This window comes from Python bivittatus, unplaced genomic scaffold (assembly GCF_059951505.1).
Source record: "Python bivittatus isolate LINGU-HERP-01145 unplaced genomic scaffold, Pbiv_v1 ctg000030_np1212, whole genome shotgun sequence".
Lineage (NCBI taxonomy): Eukaryota > Metazoa > Chordata > Lepidosauria > Squamata > Pythonidae > Python > Python bivittatus.
In genome coordinates this window covers 896,558-918,426 of record NW_028277031.1, presented here as the reverse complement: position 1 = coordinate 918,426, position 21,869 = coordinate 896,558, and the positions used below count along the sequence as shown (strand labels likewise).

Below are 21,869 nucleotides of genomic sequence, written 5' to 3'. Positions count from 1 at the left end.
CAGCTGCAAAAAAGGGTAAATGCTATCCTGGGGTAAATAAACAGAGGCACAGAGTTCAGATCATGGGAAGAAATGGTTTCACGCTACTGGGCCTTGGTCACATCCCATTTGGGGTACTGTGTCCACTTCTGAACTGCCCAAAAAGGACAAATCGCAGTGAGTCCTGAGGAAGGCTACCAAGATGGTAAAGGGTCTTGAATCCGGGCGCTGGGAGGAATGGGCATGATCATCCTACAAAAGGCTGAGAGCAAGTTATGATAGCAGAAATCCAAAGCATTATCATATAGAGGAGGGAGTGGACTCGTTTTCTGTCCTTCTGAAAGACAAGACCAGAATGGATGGGTTGAAACTGCAGATAAGTAGGTTCAGGTTATATATTAGGGGGAATTTCCTGACTGCATGAGCTGGGTGTATTCTTCATTGGTGCTCCTCAAGCCACCTGGACAGCTATCTGTCCAAAATGTTTTGGCAGCAAACACTTGGAAGGATCTCAAAGTCCAGCCACCAACCTCTATGATTCTAGGGCTTCTCTGTTCCAGCCCGTTTCATGCTCTGACTCACAACCACTCCGGGTTATGTGATGCAAAAAGAGCAACGGAGAGTAGTCGAGAGGGAAAGATCCATTCAGTCCAAGGCCCAGAGTTTCCCGGGACCTTCTCCCACCGGCCTCACTGAGGGTCAGCTCCTCAGGGACTGCTCATGTTCCACAGATGGAGGAGAGGACCCTCTGGATTGTTCCCTTCAGGAACCCAATGTCCTGGGCCAGCTCTGAACTTAGATTATGCCACATGATTCACTTCTCCCGTTCTGGCTTCCTGCAGAGCTTCTTTTGGGTCCCGGCACGATCCCGCCTCCAGCTCAACCCCCAGAGATGAGCACAGAGCTGGCACTGCTCTTGAGACTCCTGCCCCCGGGAGCTGGGCTGTACTGAAGGTGCCCCCCCAGGCTGTACTTGGGGAGGGACCCGTGCACATGGCCACTCTGCCCAAGGCAGAGGGAATGGCATGCAGTTCGCCCGGATGGACGAGAGGAAGAGCTGGCCGGCTGGGCTGGGTCTCCTCCTCTGAATGGCTCCTCAGTTACAAAGAGCTGCTGCTGCTGTCCAAAGGGATTAGGAAGAACATGGGGATGCTCTTGCATGCCTCAGTAGTTGGTGCCATCCTAGCCACAAAGGCAGCGCACAGTCTGGCCTGCCAGAGCTGGGCTCGTGTTGTCAGTGCCCGCCTCATGGCAGGCCCAGGACCCACGTCAGCAGAGGAGTTTGGTATGCGTGGCCAGTAGGCTCCCAGGCAGCTCCCTCACGACGACACCGCAAGTTTAATGCTGACCTAAAGCGACAGCATGGTGAATCGTAGGCCCTGCAAGGGTTGGACTCAAGGAACACGTTGAACAAGCGGATTCCTGGTGAGAGAAGCCCCCTCCGTTCTGGAGAAGGAGGACCTTTCCTGGGGACTCAAGGAAGATTCCAGCAGAGATGCGAGTCGCCAGCAGGGTCGGGACGTGGGTTGTTTTTCTAATTCTTTTGTCTTTCAAGGTACAGTTGGTACATTTTGTTCTGTCGAGTGAAGCCGAGGCAGAGCTTGAAGCCCGGCCTCGCTCTCCTCAAGTACGCCTTGTCCTCCTCTTGCAAGGTGTGGACATGCATTTCTGAATCTCTCTGTCCTGAGGTGGAATTTCAGACTGAGAAAGAAGAGGACTCTGCATCTCTACAACAGGGTTTTTCAACCTTGGCGACTTGAAGATGTGTGGACCAACTCCCAGAAATCCCTGGCTGGAGAATTCTGGGAGTTAAAGTCCACACATCTTCAAGTTGCCAAGGTTGAGAAACCCTGGTCTACAGGAAGCCTCTGAAGAACGAAGCGCAGACTCGCTGGAGTTGCCTCCAATATGGCGATTCCAAGACAGGCAGGAATCTCGCAGGCCAGAAAGGGCTTCCGGGCAGCAGTTTCAGCCAAGGCTCGAACACTGGAGGGTCAAGCATCTCCTCGGGATGCAGATTCTTTGAACATGGAAAGGGCACGCCTGGCCACCTAGATCTGCACTCAGGCCACCCCAATAGGACTTTTAGAGTCAGGGACTGTTTCCCGTCCTGGGGAAAAGGTTTTGAAATCCACAGCCTATGCTGGAGGTCATATCATTGTACTCAGCTTTTAAATTAAGAGTACAAAGAGTTTTAAATTCAGGGCTGCCCTCTAAAGCCCCAGAGGTGGGAGGGGCCTTTAGCCATTGACCCCCCTCCCCCCCGCCTTCAACAACTACCTGCCCACTGAAACTTTCCCCTACTGAATGGCTCGTAACTGTAGAAAGAAAAAGGCCCCCAGCATTCAGAGCAGCTCTGCCTTCCTCAAAGCAACTGTTCCATACCTTGCCCTGTGGAGAGCAAAGGGCGGCTCTGGATCTTTTCTGTGGGGCAATCACTCCCATACTTAAACTGTACTATCTGCCCGCTCCCAAAGCGAAACAGGTCTCTCCTGGAACCCACTTTCTAATCCTCTGATCACCCTCACGATCCTCCTCTGAACCAGTTCCAGTTTCTCCGACTCCTCCTTTATGGGTTGCAGGCCCAGAACTGGATTCCAATGCAGAACATGCAGACTGTTGGTGAGGAGGAGACAGAAAAGGTAGCTCTCTCCATTTACCTGAAAGGATGTCACACCAAAGAGAATCATTCCAGGGTGCAGTGCAAGGAATTATGAATTGAAGTTACAGGAAGGAACTGCTCATAAGTTTAGAAGCACCCTGGCGAAGGAGCCAAATCCCCAGAGACGGTCAGCATCTCTTCACTGGAGTGGTGTGTGTGCGGGTGGGTGTCCAAGCACAAGCCAGAGAGCCGCCTGTCTGGGATGGTCCCGCTTCCAGCAGCAGCTTAAATGGCCCCTTTCATTGGTGATTTGTAAGCTATACTTTCATTGATGCAGTTTAAAATTACATACACATTTTTTAATTTATTAGACTTTTCATATCACTGACTACCAACGTCTCCTGGTAATTCATAATAAAAGCATAAAAGCAATCATACTAAAACGACTACCATCTTTCATAATGAAATGCCTGTTGAAAAAGATAAGCTCTAAAGGTCAGTTCAGCAGGGAGCACATTCCGAAGTGAGACAGTGACAGAAAAACTCACCCTGAGTCTCCTTGCGGCAAACCTGCAGGAAGCGTAGGCAGAGTTCAGGAGGACCAGGACCAGGACGGTGTTCTCTCCCAAGCCTTCTGGAGCCCTCAGAATAATAATCGGCACTTTGTGTCTTGTCTGAAATAGCACGAGGGGCAAATGTGGTTGCTCCACAGGTCAACCTGCCTGCTAGCTTCGTACCAACTGAGGTTTCTGGACTAGACACAAAGATTCTCAGGTAGAACTGGTTAGAATAGTCTAGCCTGAAGCCCACTAGTATGTGCTCCATTTTAAAGCTATTTTCTTCCAAGAAAGGACAGAGGAGACATGTCAACAGAGCCTGTTAGAAAGAGTTCACGATCTCAAACTGGAAAAGCAGAGAAAGGTCCACATCTTGAAGGACATCTACACTGCATAGTTGCTTCTTCTAGGGAAAAGTCAGGAGACTTCCATTACCCCAACATCTATTAGGAGACAAATTCTGACAAATCTGGTCCCTCTAGGAAATTCCAGACTTTTCTTGCTGAAAATTTCTCCTTCAGAAGACAGAAGGTGTAAGAGAATCAGCTATCTTGGGCTTGACTGTAGCCAACAGGGAAAACATATCTGAGCAAGCGGAAGTAGCAGGAGCCTTGGAGGAAAAGGTCCAACTAATATTCTTGACCTTAAGGAAAACTGAACACATCTCTTGGACTTCACACAGGCTGATTTGAACAAACTCTGAGCAGTGATGAGACACTAACAAGAAAAGGAGCCCAAGGAGGATGAGAGTTTCTTAAATGGGATATACCAATAGCACAATCATAAATAATTCCAAACAAGAAAACAAAATAGAAAAGGATATTAGTCAATGTGGCTGCAGAAAAGATTAACACACATTTTAAAACAACAAAGGAAGTGGACAGAGAAATAGATCACCAACAAATAAAAACACAGAAGAAAAAGATTCACACACGCGCACGCACACGCGCACACCAGCTCTTCAGGGAAGATGGCAAAAATGTTAGCAGGTAACAAAGAAAAGGGTTCCAGCCTACTCCTATTCTGGCTCATCTTCTGCAACAAAAGGCTACGGGTCCTTCCAGGCCATCGTGAAGAAGAGAACGAAGGGGCAGGATTGAAACCAGAGCGTGGCAGTTACGTGATATGGAATATTTTCCCTAACTTTAAATCAGAGGAGTCAGATTGACTGCATTAAAGTCTGGCCAAACCTTTGTGTACCATCTTTGAGAAATCCTGGAGAACGAATTAAGTACTGGGGTTGCAAATGCTGCCCATCTTCAAAAAGGGAAGAAAGAAGAGCTGGGGAACTACAGACAGGCAGCCGGACTGACCCCTGAGAAGGTTCTAGAGCAGGTCATAAAATGATTGATCTGCAAACCCGAAAACAATATTATGATTATGAAATCAGCATGGATTTATCAAAAACAAACCTCACTACATTAACCTTCTCTCATTTTCTTATTGGGCAATTTCCTCAGTTAGGTTGTGTAAATGCTGCAGACAGAATATACCATGATTTCAGCAAAGCACTTGATAGCCTGATTGGCAAGCCTGGGCTGAGAGGCATGACAATTAAGAGGATGCGGAGCTAACTCAGAAATCATGTTCAAGAAGTCCTCATCCAATTGAAGGCACTGAGCAGTTGCCACAAGGCTCATTCCTGGGCCCTGGACTGGTCAATGCTTTTATTAATTACTTGGAGAGAAAGCTTATCAGATTTGCAGATGACACAGCTAAGACAAAAATCAAAATCAGAAGACTAAATAAAATTCAAAATGATCATCAAAGGTTAGAGAAATGAGCTGAATATAACAGAATGAAGTTTAACAACCTGTAAAATGTAAAGTTATTTGTGTAGGAAATGCATCAAATGCACAGGTATAGGATGGGGCCTTTTCAGATTTGAGGGGTATATAAAGTGTGATAATGAATATAAATAAATATTTGTCAATGCACATAAGACACAAGCGGGGCTTCACTTGCACCGCCGCAGCCCCTGCGGACACCCCTGCCTGCAGGGCATTTGGGGAGAGGGCAATCGCTGACATCAGTGAAGAGCCTGACTCCTTCCCCATCCCATCATCCACATGCCAAACGGTGCTGAGTTCCAGCGCGTCTGCGTGCCTGCATTTCCATCCTTTTTTTAAACCTGGAATGTCAAAACCATGACTGTCAAAACATATCCACTGAAACTCTGGGTCTCGCTTCTGCCTGACTTTACACCTTTCACTTTTAGAGTACAGTGGAAGGAACCCTTCCAATATATGTACAAAGGTAATCTACGTCCTTCACAAAAATGGCTTCTGAATGTTGCTAGGCAGGCTGATTGTCTGGAAGGGAAATAAGCATGCAAAGCAATTGCTCAAGTCACTAAACAATTGCTCCCTAGGGACGATTTCTTTACACGTGAGTCTGCTTTAGCTATCTTTATGAATCCTGTTACTATATTTTTGGCAAGTCATAGTTTCTTTCATGGTTAGAAAATATAGGAATGCCAATACAGGGTGAGTTAGGAATTCTACAATTCAAGAGTAGAATTTTTTCTGGGAAAAAAGAGAACAGTGTGAACTGTGTGCATTTTCATCACTACTGTTGTGCTTCGGAAGAGTGAATAGCACTGGATGGGAGGAAAGAGAGGCTGGATCGTGCAAGTGAAATATACAGAAGTTTAAGTACACTCTCTTATGAATGGGGGGTGAAGAACTAGGCTCCTCTGCATTGTGTGGACAAGACACGGCAGTTCTGCAAGTAAGAAAAGAATGGAAACAAAACCTAAAGCAAACGAAGATGCACATCTGGACACAGCCGTCTTGCACTCTTAAACTGCAGTCTACGTACACCAGGGAATAATCCCCATTTGGAAAGGCATACATAGGTTTATGTTGCAAACTGGTAGTTGAAATGGATGGACACATATTTTAAAAAGAGCAGCCCATGCAGGGTTCACACAACATGCTTAATCAGATCAAATAAAGTGCAGCAGTTCTGTTTGCACAGCCCCTTTAAACCTGGTTTTATTGTGGTTAGTTTTTGAGGTTAGGCATGTTGTACAACTCTGGCCCTTTTGCTTAGATCAAGGTCCAGGACAGATGAGAACCCAGGCTGGAAAATTAATTCAAACACGTGAATCAGCTCAAAATATGTTATGTATGCAAGTCCTTTATGGACTTGTCGCTGACTGCAATAAAGAATCTTCTTCTTTTATGGCACCAAGATGTAAAGAATAGAGGTGTCCCTAATAATAAAATATTATTTTAATACACCTGATGGTCTATTAAAATAATAATACATGGACAGACTAAATCCAGCATAGTATCCATTTCTCTCTGGTAATTTAATTCTGTGAACCATGAAAGGATAGCAGAACTTTGAAGACAGAACTCTAATCTCTGAACCATAAAGAAACATGGAAGACAAGAAACGTTTTGCACATCCACAGCTCAATAGGCAAGAACATTTTAGATTCTGAACATTGGTATTTTCAAATATTTAGTATCAAGCATGTATGAAAATGTCTATTATACTATCACTCTAGGTTGGAAGGAAAAGTTAAAAAAAAGTTAAAAAGTTAAAAGCACAGAATGTGATCCAGTTCTGAGAACACACAGAAACTTCTCTAAGTACAAATTTGCAAGAAAAACATGAAAAGAAGGGCTGTGATGATGTTTAAAAGGTCAACTGGTAGCAAAGGTACAACTTTTGGAAATGAAGAAAGAAATTGGAGTCTTTTAGCAGATGTGGTGCGCTCGTCTGTCCCAGAAACCGGCTGACGTGTAGTCTGAATTAAAAACAGCCACCTCCAAGAGACTTCTGTAGAGGTGACATCAGCCACAAGGGCGGGAGCACTTGGTGATTCTGCAGTTTGAGCAGAACACGTACCGGATCCAAGAAAAAGAATTTAGGAAGCCAAACAAATGGGCCATTAGAATCAAGAAAGTTCCTAAGGGTTGGTCCAGTTGGCTGAATTTTGCCTGCACCCAAGGAAGCTTTGCAGGGTCACCACAAATGCTTTGCTGCTGGCAAGGCACTGCCCACGGGAGTCGAGGTCTCTGGGCACGCAAGGTGTCAAGGCTCATAAGGACCTCTCCTCATCCCTGGCAGTCTTAGCCCTGCCCACCGGGCTCCCCGCTCCCTGACGTGGAAGTCATGGGTGCTGAAAGCCCGCCAGGCCTGCCCAGGTGCTGCTTTTGCCTGAGACATGAATCTTAGTCCTCAGCAGATGCCCGACTGGCTGTACCTGGGCACTGCAGCAAACCTCTCTCCCAGCCCCCCGCAGCTCCACAAGTGCCCTTCCATTTCCTGTGGTCGGAGGAGACGGGTGTGGAAAAAGAACCACCTGCCTGGGTCTCCAGAGGCCCGGAGAATTCAGGACGAGAGGCCCGGAGGAGAAGGGCGAGCCACAACAAGAAATTCTTCTGCTGAGGTTCCTTCTTGCGCCAGCCCTCCTTCACTGAGAGGGGCTCAGAGTGCCCCATTGCCCATTAGAAGTGGCCCCAGGGCGGGTTCATCTGTAGGTCTCCACGAGGATCTGGCACAGCATCTGCTGGTCCACCAAAGTCAAGTAACCCCCGTAAATGTTTTTAGGCCCCGTCTGCCCTTCAGACCTGGCAAGCTCTGAATTTCTCCTGAAACCGTATGAGGATCCACGGGGAACTAGAGCTGGGTCCCTGGACACCACAGATGCCACCAGGAGCATACGTTTTTTCTGCCAGCAGCCTCTTTCCTGGCTCAGTTTGCCAGCCCTCTGCAGTACTATGAAGGGGAGCCACCCTTGGCATGGGAAGGCAAACCTGATGTCTCCTCTGCTAAAGAAAATGGCTGATTTCAACTTTGTACAGTTTTGCATTTAATTCCGTTTGAAGTGAATTCCATTCATCACCCTGATTCCTCAAAAGAAGCAGGACAGAATCCCAACCAGAATAAAAAAAAACTTTTACCCCAGCAGGGGGGTCCATGAAGTGGGGTAAAAAAGGCAAAATGGCAGCTCCCCCTGTTTTTTATGGGCCTTGGACACCCCTGTGCAGTCGAGATATTTGAGAGAGGAAATGAAGCTTTGCTCCTTTTCGGTTTTCAACTTGAATTATAGAGAAGAACCAGGAAAGCAAGTTGGCCCATGAAAACCGAACAGCCTTAAAATTCTCAAAATCAAAATTTAAAACTAAAACATGAACGCCTTAATATTTGAAATTAGGGGAATGAGCTTCAAATTTTTGCCAAAGTCTGGATTTCTGAGAAACCTGCCTTATTTCTAGGCTGTCCAACCCAGTTAATGGACAAAAAGAGAGAGAGAGAGAAAGAAAGAGGAGGGAAGGGCTGATCTTAGAAAAGGGATGGTCAGCAGCAAGGAGAACATGGTTTCCCTGGTGCAGCAAATGGATTTGCTTCAATCAGGTAGGAACTGGATGTGGGAGCCCCATCCTCTTGGCACACACGGGGCACAAGATCCCATCTCCATTGCACAAGCTGCTTGGCTGGCAGCAGGCCTGATGGCCCAGCGCCCAAAATCTGCAGTTTGGAAAGAACAAATAGTTTGAACCACTTGAGATTGCTTGCTGAGCTTCTCGAACTTTGACTCTTGCTCTAGAAACTGGTCTAACTGCCATTTAAAAGAGCCGAGCTCGCACTTGCCAGAGATCCCCGATAGGCCTGTTCCGGTGGATGCTCCTGGCTCCTGGCTCGGGGCTTCCGAGAGCGAAGGAAGGGAAGTTCCCAGAGAACGGCCATCGGTGCTTGCTTTCAGTTGGTAACTACCAGTCATGCTCTGACCTTGGCTTAGATTAATCTTGAGTAGACGCAGGCTTAAAAAACAGCAGATGATGGATGGTTTCCCCCACCACACCGAGGACCCTTTGCAGCAAATTTTGCTAACCCACCTCCGGAGAATGAGAACTGCCTGCTCAAACCAGCGGAGCCCCCAGTTTTGCTCTGTTATCTGTTTTTACACTGTTTCTTTTGTTGCACACACAGACAAGCATGTACGGGAGCTGCACACCTGCCATGCAGCTAGCCTGCCTGCTTGTAGTCATTTGGTCTACAAGCGCAACGCGCAAAGCGCAGATGAATGAAGTTCGGCCATCAGGCCAGGTAGGACCCACCCTGGAGCCCTTCTAGGCACAACGCACAACAAATGGCAGCAGTTTTGGAAAACACAAATCCTCCTCAATGAGCTCATAATCATGTAATGCACCGCATGTGCTCGGTCTCCAGTGGGAGCTGAGGCACACCCCTCAGAGAATAAGGAAGCGCTAGCTAGCAAGGTCTGGTGTTTCTGGTGAGTAAGAATAGCACAAACGCTCCAGTCAATGCTGTGTTGTGGGTTTTTCTATCTGTAAATGTGAAAAAATACGATTCCCTCATTCCTACATACTGAAATGCAGGTTTTTAAAAAATGAAACTGTTCCTGCCCACAAATGCCTTGGAGGAAGTGGAGAGAGCGAGTCTCTATCTTCTTTCTCATAAACTTCTTGCTACTTTGCTTTTCCTATAGTAAATTTTACAACATGCTGTTATCAGAGCAATTGGCCTAGCCAGTTTCATATACTTCAGTCAGTTGAAAGATGCAGAAGAAAGCTGTTTTCCTGGATTACAGAGAGCAGCATACACTTTCCCCTAACTGGCACCACTCGGAAATACACAGTAGTTCCGTGCAGAGAACCAACACCTGCCCAAAGACGGTCATAGACGATGGGTCTGTCTGGGAAAGAGCATCACTGAAGAGGCTGGAGCATGTCTTATGCGGCCCACAAATTGACTGCCGTGTAGCTTCCCACTACAAGGGACATCCTGAGAGCATAAAAGGGCCGTGCAGAGCCAGCCCAAGGCCCATCTATTGCCAGAGGAGCCGCCAGATGCTGCGGAAAGTCGACAAGAGCGACAGAAGCACAACTCCACCCTCTTGTTGCTATTGAGAAGCCATGGACAGTCACCACGGTTACAGCCACAGATTGCTTCATCTTCCCTTAAGATTTTTAGTGGTAACTTCATTGGATAATCCCAGATTATAGAAAATATTATTTTATTTTCAGTTACTCCTCTATTGATCCCGAGAATGAAATCTGTATTGTTCATCAGTATTTTCAGGATCCCTTTCCTGATCAAACTCGTCCTGCTGCCTCAGATTCCACTGACGCATATGTGAAGTTGGGATGTGCACTTCATACCTGCTAACCTGGAAGTACATTTGCTATCAACACATCTGGAGACTCAGGTCCCCATTTCCACAAGAATTTCTAATTTGACAGCAGCAAGGAAGAGGCTCTGAAAGAACAGAGAAGATGGTGCTCTGAGCAAGCATATGGTCAAATGCATGCGCTGAAAAGTTAACCCTGGATAGTTACGAATTACTATTAACTTTGGGACCATTTGATCCAGGTGGAACCTGTCCACTCATTATGCGTTCCCACCTGCAATTTTCGGAGGTTAGGATGGGGATGGAGGTCGGGGAGCAGCGGATGGCCTTCTCACTCCAGAATAGCTTGCCCATGAGGTGTTAATTTTCAGGTAGGCACTAAAAACTGTGCTCTCTCCAAGGTCCTTGGTCAGAAGAATCCTACTCAGGCAGATAACAGTATTGGGGGGCAGCTGTTTGACATGTTTTATAGGTTACATTTTTAAGGCACCTAGAGTCTACACAGTCTACAGAGTAGGTGGCACACAAATACTTGTATAAATAAATATTTAATCAATGTTATACTGTTCCTGTGAGAAACAGTTTAACAAGTTTATTCTGTGAGAATAAATTTGGGAGACAGGAGGAAGAGCCACAGCCAGGGCAATGGTCAGACAAGAGATATCTCAGCTCACCAAAGGAATGACTTGCAAGATTTTGTTACTGTAACCTTACAATAGTGTCAGTATTCATGGTTTTCTGGATCACCTCGAAGGGCTCACATCAATCTTGCAAGTCTGAAAGCCCTTCTCCCCTCCCTGGCCTTCACTTCCCAGAGAACGAGGGAGGGTCCCTTCTGAGATGCTTTCTCCACCCCCATTCCTTCTGCAGGCTGAGATACCTCTTCTCTGACCATTGCCCTGGCTGTGGCTCTTCCTCCTGTCTCCCAAGCTTATTCTCACAGCCCATTACAGCTCCCTATGTCAAAAGGAGTGTTTCTGGTGGACTGCCCATACTGTGTGACATATGAGCAAGGAGAAGCTACTTCAGATACTCTAGGAAGGATATAAGACATCCAGTTCCCAGGAGGTGAGGTCACTGAGCGAGTAAACAGAAATCTGAAAGCACGGTGCAATGTGGGAGTTTAAATAGGAATTTCCAAACCAATTTCCTTTTTGGCACACCTATTTTACTGCAAGTGGATAGTGTATACTTTGTTAATCTGTGAACTGAAAAGAAAGTAAGGGAAAGCAAAGGTGTTCCACTAGTAATTACAATGTAGGACCATAAGGAGTAGAATGTAGATCAGTGTGACACTGGAATTAGGAACGGCGACGGTTGTATTTTGTTTCGGCCTTAAAATAGCGTCGTGTGCATAGCTAGCAAATGCGTGCTTACACCGGTGCGTGAACAAAGGCAGGAGAACGGCAGCTGGGATTGCTCGTGCTTGAGATAAAAATTTACTGGACAGAGCGCAGGAGGTGCTGTAGCAGGAGGCAAGGTAGAAAGAAACTCGCAAGAAGGAAAATGAAATAGAGGAAAAGGCTCCAGAAAACTCATAAGGCCGACGCAGTCGGAAACAAGATGAAATATGCTGGGAGCAGGGGAGGTGGCACCGTTCATCCATGTGGAAATACGAAAAAGTACACCGTTGGCTGTTTAAACCATCATTCCAGTTCCCTGCACAATGCACCTTATGCTGGTGGGTGTCTCTGGATTAAAGTAAGAAGAGCAACGAATGAAAGCAGTACTGCTATTCTTCTGGAGGACTTCTACGCCTTCTCCTTGGATGAAACCTTCCAAAGGAAATGGCTGACATGAAATAGTCCGGATGTAGGACTCTGATTGCCCCAACCCCCGTGGGGAGACAAACTCTGCTACCCACAGTCCCTCAAGGAAACGTCTGACTTGTCTTGCTAACAGCTACCTCTTTCAAAAGGTGGAAGAAGGTACAAAAGGATGAACTATCCTAACCAATATGGAAGACTTGGTTGAAGAAGGGCAAGTAGTAGGCAGTGGAGTTTCTGACTAAAGGAGAAACTAAAGCTAAGCATAGTCAGGCGTGTGCCTTAGACATGAAAAAAAACAACAATGCATTTTAATACATTCAGAGAAACAATGATTCCTAAGAGATAAATAAAGAAAAACAGGAAAAAGAGTTCAAGTTGGGTGGGTGTTCCTAAAAGAGGCGTACTAAAAAGACAACCGCAAACCATTCCAATCATAAAACAGAGACAAGGAAGATCCAGGGAATTACAGTTCTGTTTGACAACAGATCACAACATTGGCTGGTGTGGGTCTTCCGGGCTGTGTGGCCGTGGTCTTGAAGTTTTGTTTCCTAACGTTTCGCCAGCACCCACACACCCCCATCCCCCCCCCCAGATCTCTATAAATACCCACAGAAGGGTCACTTCACCCTGGGCACAGAGAGAACTGCTCCTGTCTGTGCTCCTGCACTCTGAAGATGCTGTTCACAGGTGCTGGCGAAACGTTAGGAAACAAAACTTCAAGGCCACGGCCACACAGCCCGGAAGACCCACACCAGCCATCGTATGCCGGCCGTGAAAGCCTTCGACAATACACAGATCACAACATTCACGGTCTCTAAGAACCTTAAAATTGCAGCAATTATGAAAAGTCAGCATGGACTTCTCAAAAACAAGTCTTGTCATATTAACCTTGATTCATCTCATAGTAGAGGGCGGAATGTTTTGGAAACAGTATAACTTGATTTTAGCAGAACTCAGAAGGCATCCGGTGGCACCTTGTCAGATGAATCAATGTTACCCAAAGGCTTTGGTTTCATCAGACGCAGGAGGGGCTGGGGCTGGGGTCGCTCTAAAACAGCAACCCGGGGATCTGTAAGTAAGTGTCCTGACAGGTTAGGATGCTCGGGTATTACCGATATCCATCAGCAGCAGGATAATTTCCCAGTGGCAGGAAGTAATCATTCCACTTTGCTCCGCTGGGGTCAGACCCTACCTCAAACGCGGGTCAGCCTTTGGCTCTGCGCGGTAGGGAGGATTCAGAGAAGGTCACTCCAGAGAAGCTCCCTCAGGGGTGGACGCGCTCCGAGGAGGCGAGATGGAAGGAGCCCTGAAACAGGCGGCGGAGGGAGGACCGGGCGAGGGCGTTTGTCAGGCGCTGCCACTCAGAAGAAGGTCAAGGCCTGCTCTCCCGCCTCCCTCCAGGCGCGGGACATACAACCATCAGTCCCAGTGAGGCAGCCGCAATGCTAGGAAGAGCCCAAGCCCTTCCCGGGACTGGGAGAGCCCCACGGCGGGAGCTGGCACCTGCCTGGGTTGCCGGCAAAGCGCGCCCCGCTCCGCTTTCCAGGCGGGGAAGCGGTCTCTCCGTTCGGGCTGAAGGAAGACCTTCCTCCGCCTCTAAGGAGACGCTGCGCCCGGGCGCTGCCGCTCGGGACCCCCCGGCCTCTCCTCGGCCACGGCAGCCGCTCGCCGCAACGCAGCCCCTTCGCGCCTCGGCGCGCTCCGCCGGTCCCGCCGTTCCCAGGGAGGAACTGGAGGACGAGCGCGGCGCGGCAGCGGAGCCGTGGCGCAGAGCCCGTCAGCTCAGCGGCGGCCGGGCCGCCCCTCGGGACGGGGCGCCGAGCCCCCGCCTGGCGCGGGCGGCGCCTCGGCATCTCCGGCGCGGGCAGGCAGGAGAGCGCACCCGCCCCGCCGGCCCTCACCTGTCAGCGCCGCGCGGCCGCTGCTCCCTTGGCGCGCCGCTCTCCTCGACGGGGCGGGCGGCCGGGTAACTAACCCTCCAGGGTCCGGGGAAGCCGCGACGGGTGGGCGGGGGCGGGCGGCGAGCGAAGCGGTCGCCCCGCCCTCCTCCTGCCGTGGCCTCGCGCCCTCTGCGCCTGGAAGCTCCTTCCCGGGCGCTGCGCCGCTCTTAGTGAGGCGCCTCAGCCGCTCCGGGAAAAGCCCATCGGCGGCCGGCGAAGGAGGCGCTCCGAGCGACCTACGCTGGGAGGGCGCGGCTGTCTGGCCGCTCCTGCCCCTGCCGGGCCTCCTCTGTCCGGCCCTGGAGGGGCTCCCGAGCGCCGACGGCGCCTGCCCGCAGCCTCTCCGGGCGTGCCCCAGTTGGAAAGTCTCGGCGCTCTCGGACTCGCACGGTGCCAGCGGGGCAAAGGCGGCGGGCAGAAGGCTGGAGAGGGACGCGCCGCTCCGCCGGAGCCGGTGGCTGGAGAACCCAGCCCCGGCCTGCGGGAGGGCGGTTTGCCCGTTGCGCCTGCGGGGCGAAGGTTGTACCCGGCTCCCGGGTGCATCGCTTTGGAGGAGAAGGGGAGCATCGGGACCGCTTGGGGCGCCTGCAGCCCATAGAAAGGGCTTTGGGGCCTTCCCCGCACAGGACCCTTACGTAGGGACCCACCAACTTCTTTTTGTCAGGGTAGTAGAAATTGGCAGGGTTTGGGTTCCAAAAGTTGATTAGATTTAGAACCGAATGAAGCCAATGCAGTTCCTGTGATTCCTCCCTTCTTTCCCTCGCGCTGTTTGATGGTCACTTCTGGAGAAGCCCCGGGGGCCACACCGGCGTTTGGGGGAATCTGGGGCAGTGGTTGTGCTTCCCAGGCTGATGCTCTCCAGAGACCTCCAAGTGGTCAGGAAAGACCGAGCTGCGGTGCTCCTTGCCCCTCCCAGAGCTGGCAGCAGCAACCAAACCATGGCTGTGGCCAGCCCCCTCCCGTCTCCGCAGCCTCCGCTCTGGCTGGCATCTCCTGCCCTCTCCCTTTCTGGACATCCCCAGCTGGTGGGAGGCTCCTGTCAATCCCTGCCACAACCTCCAGCCTCAGCCAGCTGGTGGCTGCCCACCTTGCTGGCAGGGAGGGGTCTTCCACACTTGAGGACCTTAGCGCAAGTAGGGCTAGGCCCCAGCTGGAGGAGGCGGAAGGCAGCATCCTGGGGACGTGGCAGAATAAGGGGAGCGTTGGCACGGTGGTCTGATGCCAGTGGCTACTTGTCCGTTTCTGCCCTGGGCACAGACTGTGCAGCCCTACCACTCTTCACATCTCGTCTCTGCTCTGTTATCCCCGGAGGCTCCTGTGCTGAGGTGCAGGCAGAGCTGCCCATCGTTTTCCAGCCTTCTGTTCCCTCTGCAGCTGCCAATAAGAGCACTGCAAGGCCCTGGGCGGCAACCCAGTAGCTGGGCCCTAGGTAACAATGAATGCTTTTCTCTGTGAGAGTCGCGAAGGCTTTGCAAAACTCAAAGACGGTGTCTGTAATATCTTTCTAGCCACTCAGAAGCAGAGTTTGGTAAACCAAGGTGTGCCGTGAACTGGAGTCAGGAGACTCGATGGCTAGACCAACCTAGCTCAACCTGGGTCAGTCATAGCGTGTCTGACCAACCACTGGTGCTGCTGTGGAGGGCCAACCCCAAAGAGCGTAACCCTCAGCCACGTATTTGGCCTCTCGCCACTCTCCCAGCACCTTTGATCCATTTCAGCCACATTGGCCTTGGATGTCCCCATGGGAGGCATTCAAGAAAAACCCCACCTTTGCCTGTGGCTTCACCTGGGCTTCCACTTCCTTTTCTGCAAACGGCTGCACCTCCCTTCCTGGGATTGCCTGGTGCCTCAGGTTGAGCAGGTTTAGACAACAGGAGGAGAAGCCTGGCTGAGGAGTTGTTTTTTCAGAGGTGATGGCAGGTCTTGAGGAGCTTCCCAAATCATAAACTACATTCTACATTCGTTTGGGGAGTTCAGATCACAGCTTCTCTTCTTAGCATCTCTTTTCTGCCAAACTGCCTTCCTTAGTCACAGCCTTTGTCCTTCTCCAAAAACCAGGTATGGGAGTGCTTAAGGTTGCTATGATGGTAGTTCTGCCAGGATTTTTTTTTTTTAATCCATGAGGAGACTTTCTAGCACCAATTAGTACTGGAAAAGTACTTAGTCCAATTATGGCAGTACTAAGTCGTTATAACAATCTTCCAGAGTTCTGGGGGATGCCTTTGGGGAGGGGGCAGCAAGCCCTCAGCTCTTCTGAAGGCACGCTGACACCTGAAGGAGGGGGCAGGGGTTGCAACAGTGGACAGCTGGTGCAAGGGAAGTTGTCCCTTGAAGGGACTGGTGGTGCTCTGCAGGAACAGCTGTTTGGGACAGGAGAGCATGTAAGAGAGAGCATTGTGAGCCACGTTTTAACCCCTTGAAGCTTTGGAGCCAAGCAAACTCACAATGCTGAGCAACCTCTTCACCAGATATCCAGGTTAGAAAGGGTGATGCATGAGATTTGGGCCTCATCCACTCAGCCTTCTCATCCTGGCTTCAAGACTGCCCACTTCTAGCTTGTTGAGATCATGCCCTGAGAAGGGATTGTGCACCTCGTCCTTGAGGAGTACCAACCTCACAGAAAACGGTGCAGGTCTTTCCTGAGGTCAGTATTCCCAAAGTAAGCAAGAAGCAGGGCCTTTCTGCCTGTGGGGAGTGGGATCAGCTGCAGACCCTGTCTTCCATTTCTCTTTCACACTCAAGCAAGCCTCTTTATTAAACCCAGTTCTTTTCATCTCCTTGTTCCTCAGAAGAACACAGCATCCAGGAGGCCCAGGAGCATCATCAAGGAAGAGACTTAGTTCTGTTCTAAAGCTCCAGGCTTTTCTTGACAGGGGTGGACAGTGTTTGTAGGATGTATAGTTCTTGTGTTCAGGAGGAAAGCAAACATGGCCCATCCTTTGCAAGTCACATGAGAACAATTCCCTTCATCTCCATGTTCCTCAGGTGAAAAACAGCAATTAAAAAGTCCCTCCCCGTTGACCTCCCTTTCCAGGCTCAAGTTTCCTGTCCTTTGCTTGTACAGGGAGCCTGCTGTCTGGGGAGCTAGCTTCCTCATATGTCTTCTGAAGCTGCCTCAGCTAGGTCAGCAGGCTCACACACCCTGAGCCCTCAGCACCTCTCAGGAAACAGCATTAGCAATCAGTCAGCAGATGCCTACTTCTCAGTGACTGTTCCTCCTCTTTCATTCATCTCCTCTGCCTGTTTGATCCCCCTCAGTGAAATAATGTACCTGTACAGTAGTTCTTTCTTCATCACCATTTACTGGAGAACATATCTGTTGCACCAACTAGATGACACCATCTCAAACTTTTGATACACCATTTAACCCTTGAATTCATAATTCAGCCTTTACACGTATTCAGGAACTCTGCTCCACAAGATCAAGCCACCTTCGGATCTATTACATCCTTCACTTTTTCTTAACTCACAGGCACATGACTACTTTTCTTCCTTCCTTTCATTTGTTAACTCATACTCTTTATAATTGTCTTCCCTCGCATTCACACACCCTGATTGCCACCACATGGGCCCAGATACTGACCACCGCCCATGGTGGCCTTGGCCTACTGAAGCTTTTCCATAACACTGTTTAGAAAAATAGCTAAAGTGCAGACTAAATTACACATGCCGCACACAGCATCCCTGTGAATGGCAAGGACCGTATGGTCAGTGCTGGCCAGTAGCCCCAAAGATAGCAAGTCCAGATTTTTCCCAGGCTTGCTCAGGCTCTTCTGTGCCAAGCAGGGACTGTAATCTAGAGACTTGCTTTCAAGCCCAATCCCATTGCCCGCTTCCTCCTGACTAGGAGGCGCAGGTGGTGGACTGACAAACATTTGAGACAGACAACTTGGGAGGTCACATTGTTGCAAAAAGATGGACAGGCAGTACCTCGACTCATTCCATCTCCATCCTGCACAAAAATTGCAGGACTGGACTTAGTCAATAATAATAATAATAATACCCAATGGAAATAACATCAGGAGTCTGGATGAAGTTGTTCACTACAAATACCTTCAGGCTGACAACATCAAGCACACCGAAGTCAAGAAGAAGGTTAGTAGTGAACACATCAGAAGAGTGAAGAAGATTGTAAAGTCCAAACTCAGTGGAAGGAATACCATCAAGGTGATTAACACTTGGCCAATTCCAGTCATTAGATATACAGCTGGAATAGTGGGCTGAACTTAAGCTGAACTAGAAGCCCTGGATAGGAAGACCAGAAAAATAATGACAATGAATCATGCCCTTCATCCACACAGTGATGTTGACAGACTCTACTTGCCAGGGAGCATAGGTGGGCGTGGAATGTTGCAAGTCTAGGGAAGATGGGCAGCATATAAATTTAATAATAAGTAAATAAATAAATACAGTACACCAGACAGCTGAAGAAGAAAAAAGGGCATTGGAAGAATACCTGAAAGACAGAAGATGCCCTGAAGCTAATACACCATGAAGACTTACTGAATACCAAAGAAACCAAACTGGCCTATAAGAAAGACCAAATGAAGAATAGAAAAGAGACGCAGCAAGGCAAAGTATTGCGTGGACAGTACACAAAAAAACTAGCAGGCAAAGCAGATAACAAGAAGACCTGGCAATGGCTAAGAGCAGGAAAGTTGAAGAAAGAGACAGGGGCTAATTCTGGCTGCACAAGACCAAGCCTTAAGAACAAATGCATACAAGGCCAGAATCGAGAAGACAGCAACAGACAGCAAATGCCGCCTCTGCAAAGAAGCTGAAGAAATGGGACCACCTAGTTAGCTGCTGCAAGAAGATCGCACAGACTGACTAAAAGAACAGCATGACAACGTAGCAACAATGGTGCATTGGGATATCTGCAAGAAATACCACTTGCCTGCAAGCAAGAACCAGTGGGACCACAACACAGACAAAGTAGTAGAAAACGAAGAGGCTAAAGTGCTCTGGGACTTAGAATTCAAACAGACAAGCACCTGCCACACAACACCCCGGACTTAACAATTGTTGATAAGAAAGACAAAAAAGTCTGGATAGTGGACATTGCAACACCTGGAGACAGCAGAATAGGAGAGAAAGACCTGGAGAAAATCACAAGATACAAAGACCTGCAAATAGAAGTAGAACGACTATGGCAAAAGAAAGCAAAGACGGTATCAATAGTAAGAGGCGCCTTGTGTGCAATCCCAAAACATCTGGAGCACCACTTGAACACCATCGGCATTAACAAAATCACCATCAGTCAATTGCAAAAGGCAGCGTTACCTGGAAGAGCTTACATTCTGCTGTGATACTTTTAATACCAATACCGTCAAACAACATCTGCCTATCCCAGGTCCTTGGGAAGGACTCAATAGGTGGATAAAAATGCCACATCCAGTCTAAACATCTGGCTGACTGTGCGACCAACCATAATAATAATATTCTGCCCGACTCCCAGCAACTCTGGGCGGTTTACAATTGTTAGAACATTTAAGAACGAAAATCAATGCAAAAAACAGAAAAATAGCACAAGACAGAACAATGGTTGCAAAGAAAACAAACCCGGAGGGGAACAAAAAAGAAGAAAGGGGCGTCAGTTGTCTTCTCCAAAGGCCTGGGCAAAGGTCTTCAGGCCCCTTCAAAACACCAGCAGGATGGGAGCTGTTTGGATCTCATTCCAGAGGGCAGGCGCTGCAACAGAGAAGGTGCGCTTCCAGGGTCCCGATAGGTGGCCTTGTTTAACCAATGGAACTCGGAGTGTGCCAACCCTGCCAGGTCGGTGCAGCCTCAGTGGGGCCCCCAGCATGGCCTGGGTACCAATGTGCCAGCAATGTCCTATGATGCGCGTAGGCCCCAAGCCCCACATGATTTTACTTTATTTATTTGTGCGATTTATCTACCGCTTAAATCCTCAGGCTCTGGGTGGTTTCAGGTTCCTGGAACTGAAAAATGACCGGAAAGCTGCTATGCTGCTGCACCCTGGGTTGCACTGACTTCCAGGGACTCTTCCAGCTGTTGGACGGCCTGAGACAATCCTGAAAATGAAAAAGGCTGCAGCTTGCTTGGAACCACGTCTGATTGTCCTCCTGTCAAGGGCCAACACTGGTCTGGTGGTGGAGAGCAATTTCACCAGGTCGCCCTGAGGTGACCGGCTAGGCTGGGTCAGCCATTTTCTGACTGTGCCATTTACTCGCTCTTAAAATGCAAATGTGCTCCCTGGCCCCGGAGGAGCACCTTCTGCTGAAACCTGGCATTCAAAGGGGATCCCTCTGGTGGATTTCCTTTTTCAGAAAGGGTGAGATCCTCCCTTAGTTTATATGCCCGCATTTGAAACTTGATGTCTGTTGCTGTTGGTATCATATCTTCTGCTTCTTTAGCACGACCGGCCATTGACGGTATGCCTTTTGCATTGCGTTTTAGAATTACTGGTGTGAAAAACCCAGCTGTTGAAAACCTTTTAAACGCTATCAGTAAAACTGATCAACAATGTCTGAATGAAAGTTAAGAGCGATATTGGAATGTTTCCATAACAGAAGTTTAAATTGCAATGAATACAACTGTTGAAAGACAAACAGGCCTCTGCCCAGCTGTGTTTGTAGCCCAAGCACTGAGCTGTTTGGAGACCACACATGCAACCAAACCGCCTCCGTTTCCCAAGCACATTGTGGGCTCTCCAGAACCCGGTGGCTGATTCGCACCTCTCCCTAAGCCTGGCCAAGCTAAGGATATGGCACAAGCACTTCAGAAATGATTTTAAGGAGGAGTCACAAAGCGAGCTGAGTCACAAGCAGGATGCCTCCCCTTCCTCTCTCTCTGGAGGCAAGAAATGCCGGGTCCCCCTTCTGGGGTGATGGCCGTGCCGCTCCGGTACCTCCGCTCTTCAGCCTGGGCCAAACCAGGAAGGGCCACAGCATTTAATCACGTAGAGAGCAGTCTGCAAACTACCAGCTGAGGGCCGCTGTTGAGGGAGGCGCCTGACTAGGATGGCTGAGGACTGGAAGTGAGGGGGTCCACATCCGCTGGAAATGACCCAGAAGTGCCTCTCTGACCTGCTCGCTGCGCTGCCGCTTGCCCAACTCTGCCACCGATGGAACGGGGATGGCGCAGAACAGATGTTATGCCCTTGTGGCTGCTCTTGTGGCTTCATCTCCCTCGTGGGCTGCCAGTCAGATGAAGGCAATGCCATGGGAACGCGGCAGAAAAAGTGGTTGCCAGGGCAGGTTTCTGCCATGGTTGGGTGAAAATGGGGAGAAGCTCCCAGAGCAAAGCTTCAACACGGCCTGGAGGGGCATTCTCTGCTTAACCGCCCTCCCTCCCAGGCACATCTGAATGCCCTTCTACCGTGGGGGCGAGGAAAGGAAGGTTGGGCTGCTTGGGAAGTTGAAGGGGAGAGGCGGCATCGCTCTTAAACTCCCATGAGTGAACAGAAGGGAAATGGACTTGCTGATAGTGATATTGAAGGAGCCAATGGAAACGAGGCCTCCTTCGTTGGGTTGAGGTCCGTAAAATCTATAGATAAGAAGCATCACAGAGGGCCTGTAAGCATTTCCTGGCGCCTGTTACCGTGAAGAGGCTCTACATGGGGGTTGGCTTTGCAAAGTAAGAGGCTGTACTAGTGATCCTGTGCGTTCATGCTTAAGACCCAAAACGACCTTGTTAGACCAGTCCAAGGGTGCCTGTCCCACCTAAATGCCTGCTGCAGCCGTGCCATTTGCTTGGATAACATCTTGGAACTTCTCCCACCTGACCCAGCCAGGGTGACAGCTCCTCCTCCCCACTGCCACTTGTAATATGCAATCAGAGGGTGCCTCTCAGCTCCTGGGGGAGGGGCAGCTTTTGGCTGCATGGCCTTTTGAGTCCAGTGCATGCGGGCCATGGAAACTGCGTCCCCCAGCTGGCTGTACTTTCCTG

The 21,869-nt window shown here is 49.4% G+C and overlaps 1 protein-coding gene across 2 annotated transcripts in view; it reads right to left on the bottom strand.

The window, feature by feature from the left end:
• Positions 1–13,989, bottom strand: part of SCNN1B (sodium channel epithelial 1 subunit beta) — a 32,155-nt gene extending 18,166 nt beyond the window's left edge. Inside the window, exon 1 of one of the 2 annotated variants that reach the window (XM_088153253.1) lies at positions 13,920–13,989. Coding sequence is in view for 1 of the 2 variants with exons in the window: in XM_025175717.2 (XP_025031485.1) it covers positions 3,130–3,406 (277 nt within the window). In the remaining variant the exon portion in view is untranslated. Of the gene's footprint in view, positions 1–3,129; positions 3,414–13,919 lie in introns of those variants that run through there. The other variant, XM_025175717.2, reaches the window with a different exon arrangement.
• Positions 13,990–21,869: the final 7,880 nt, after the last annotated feature.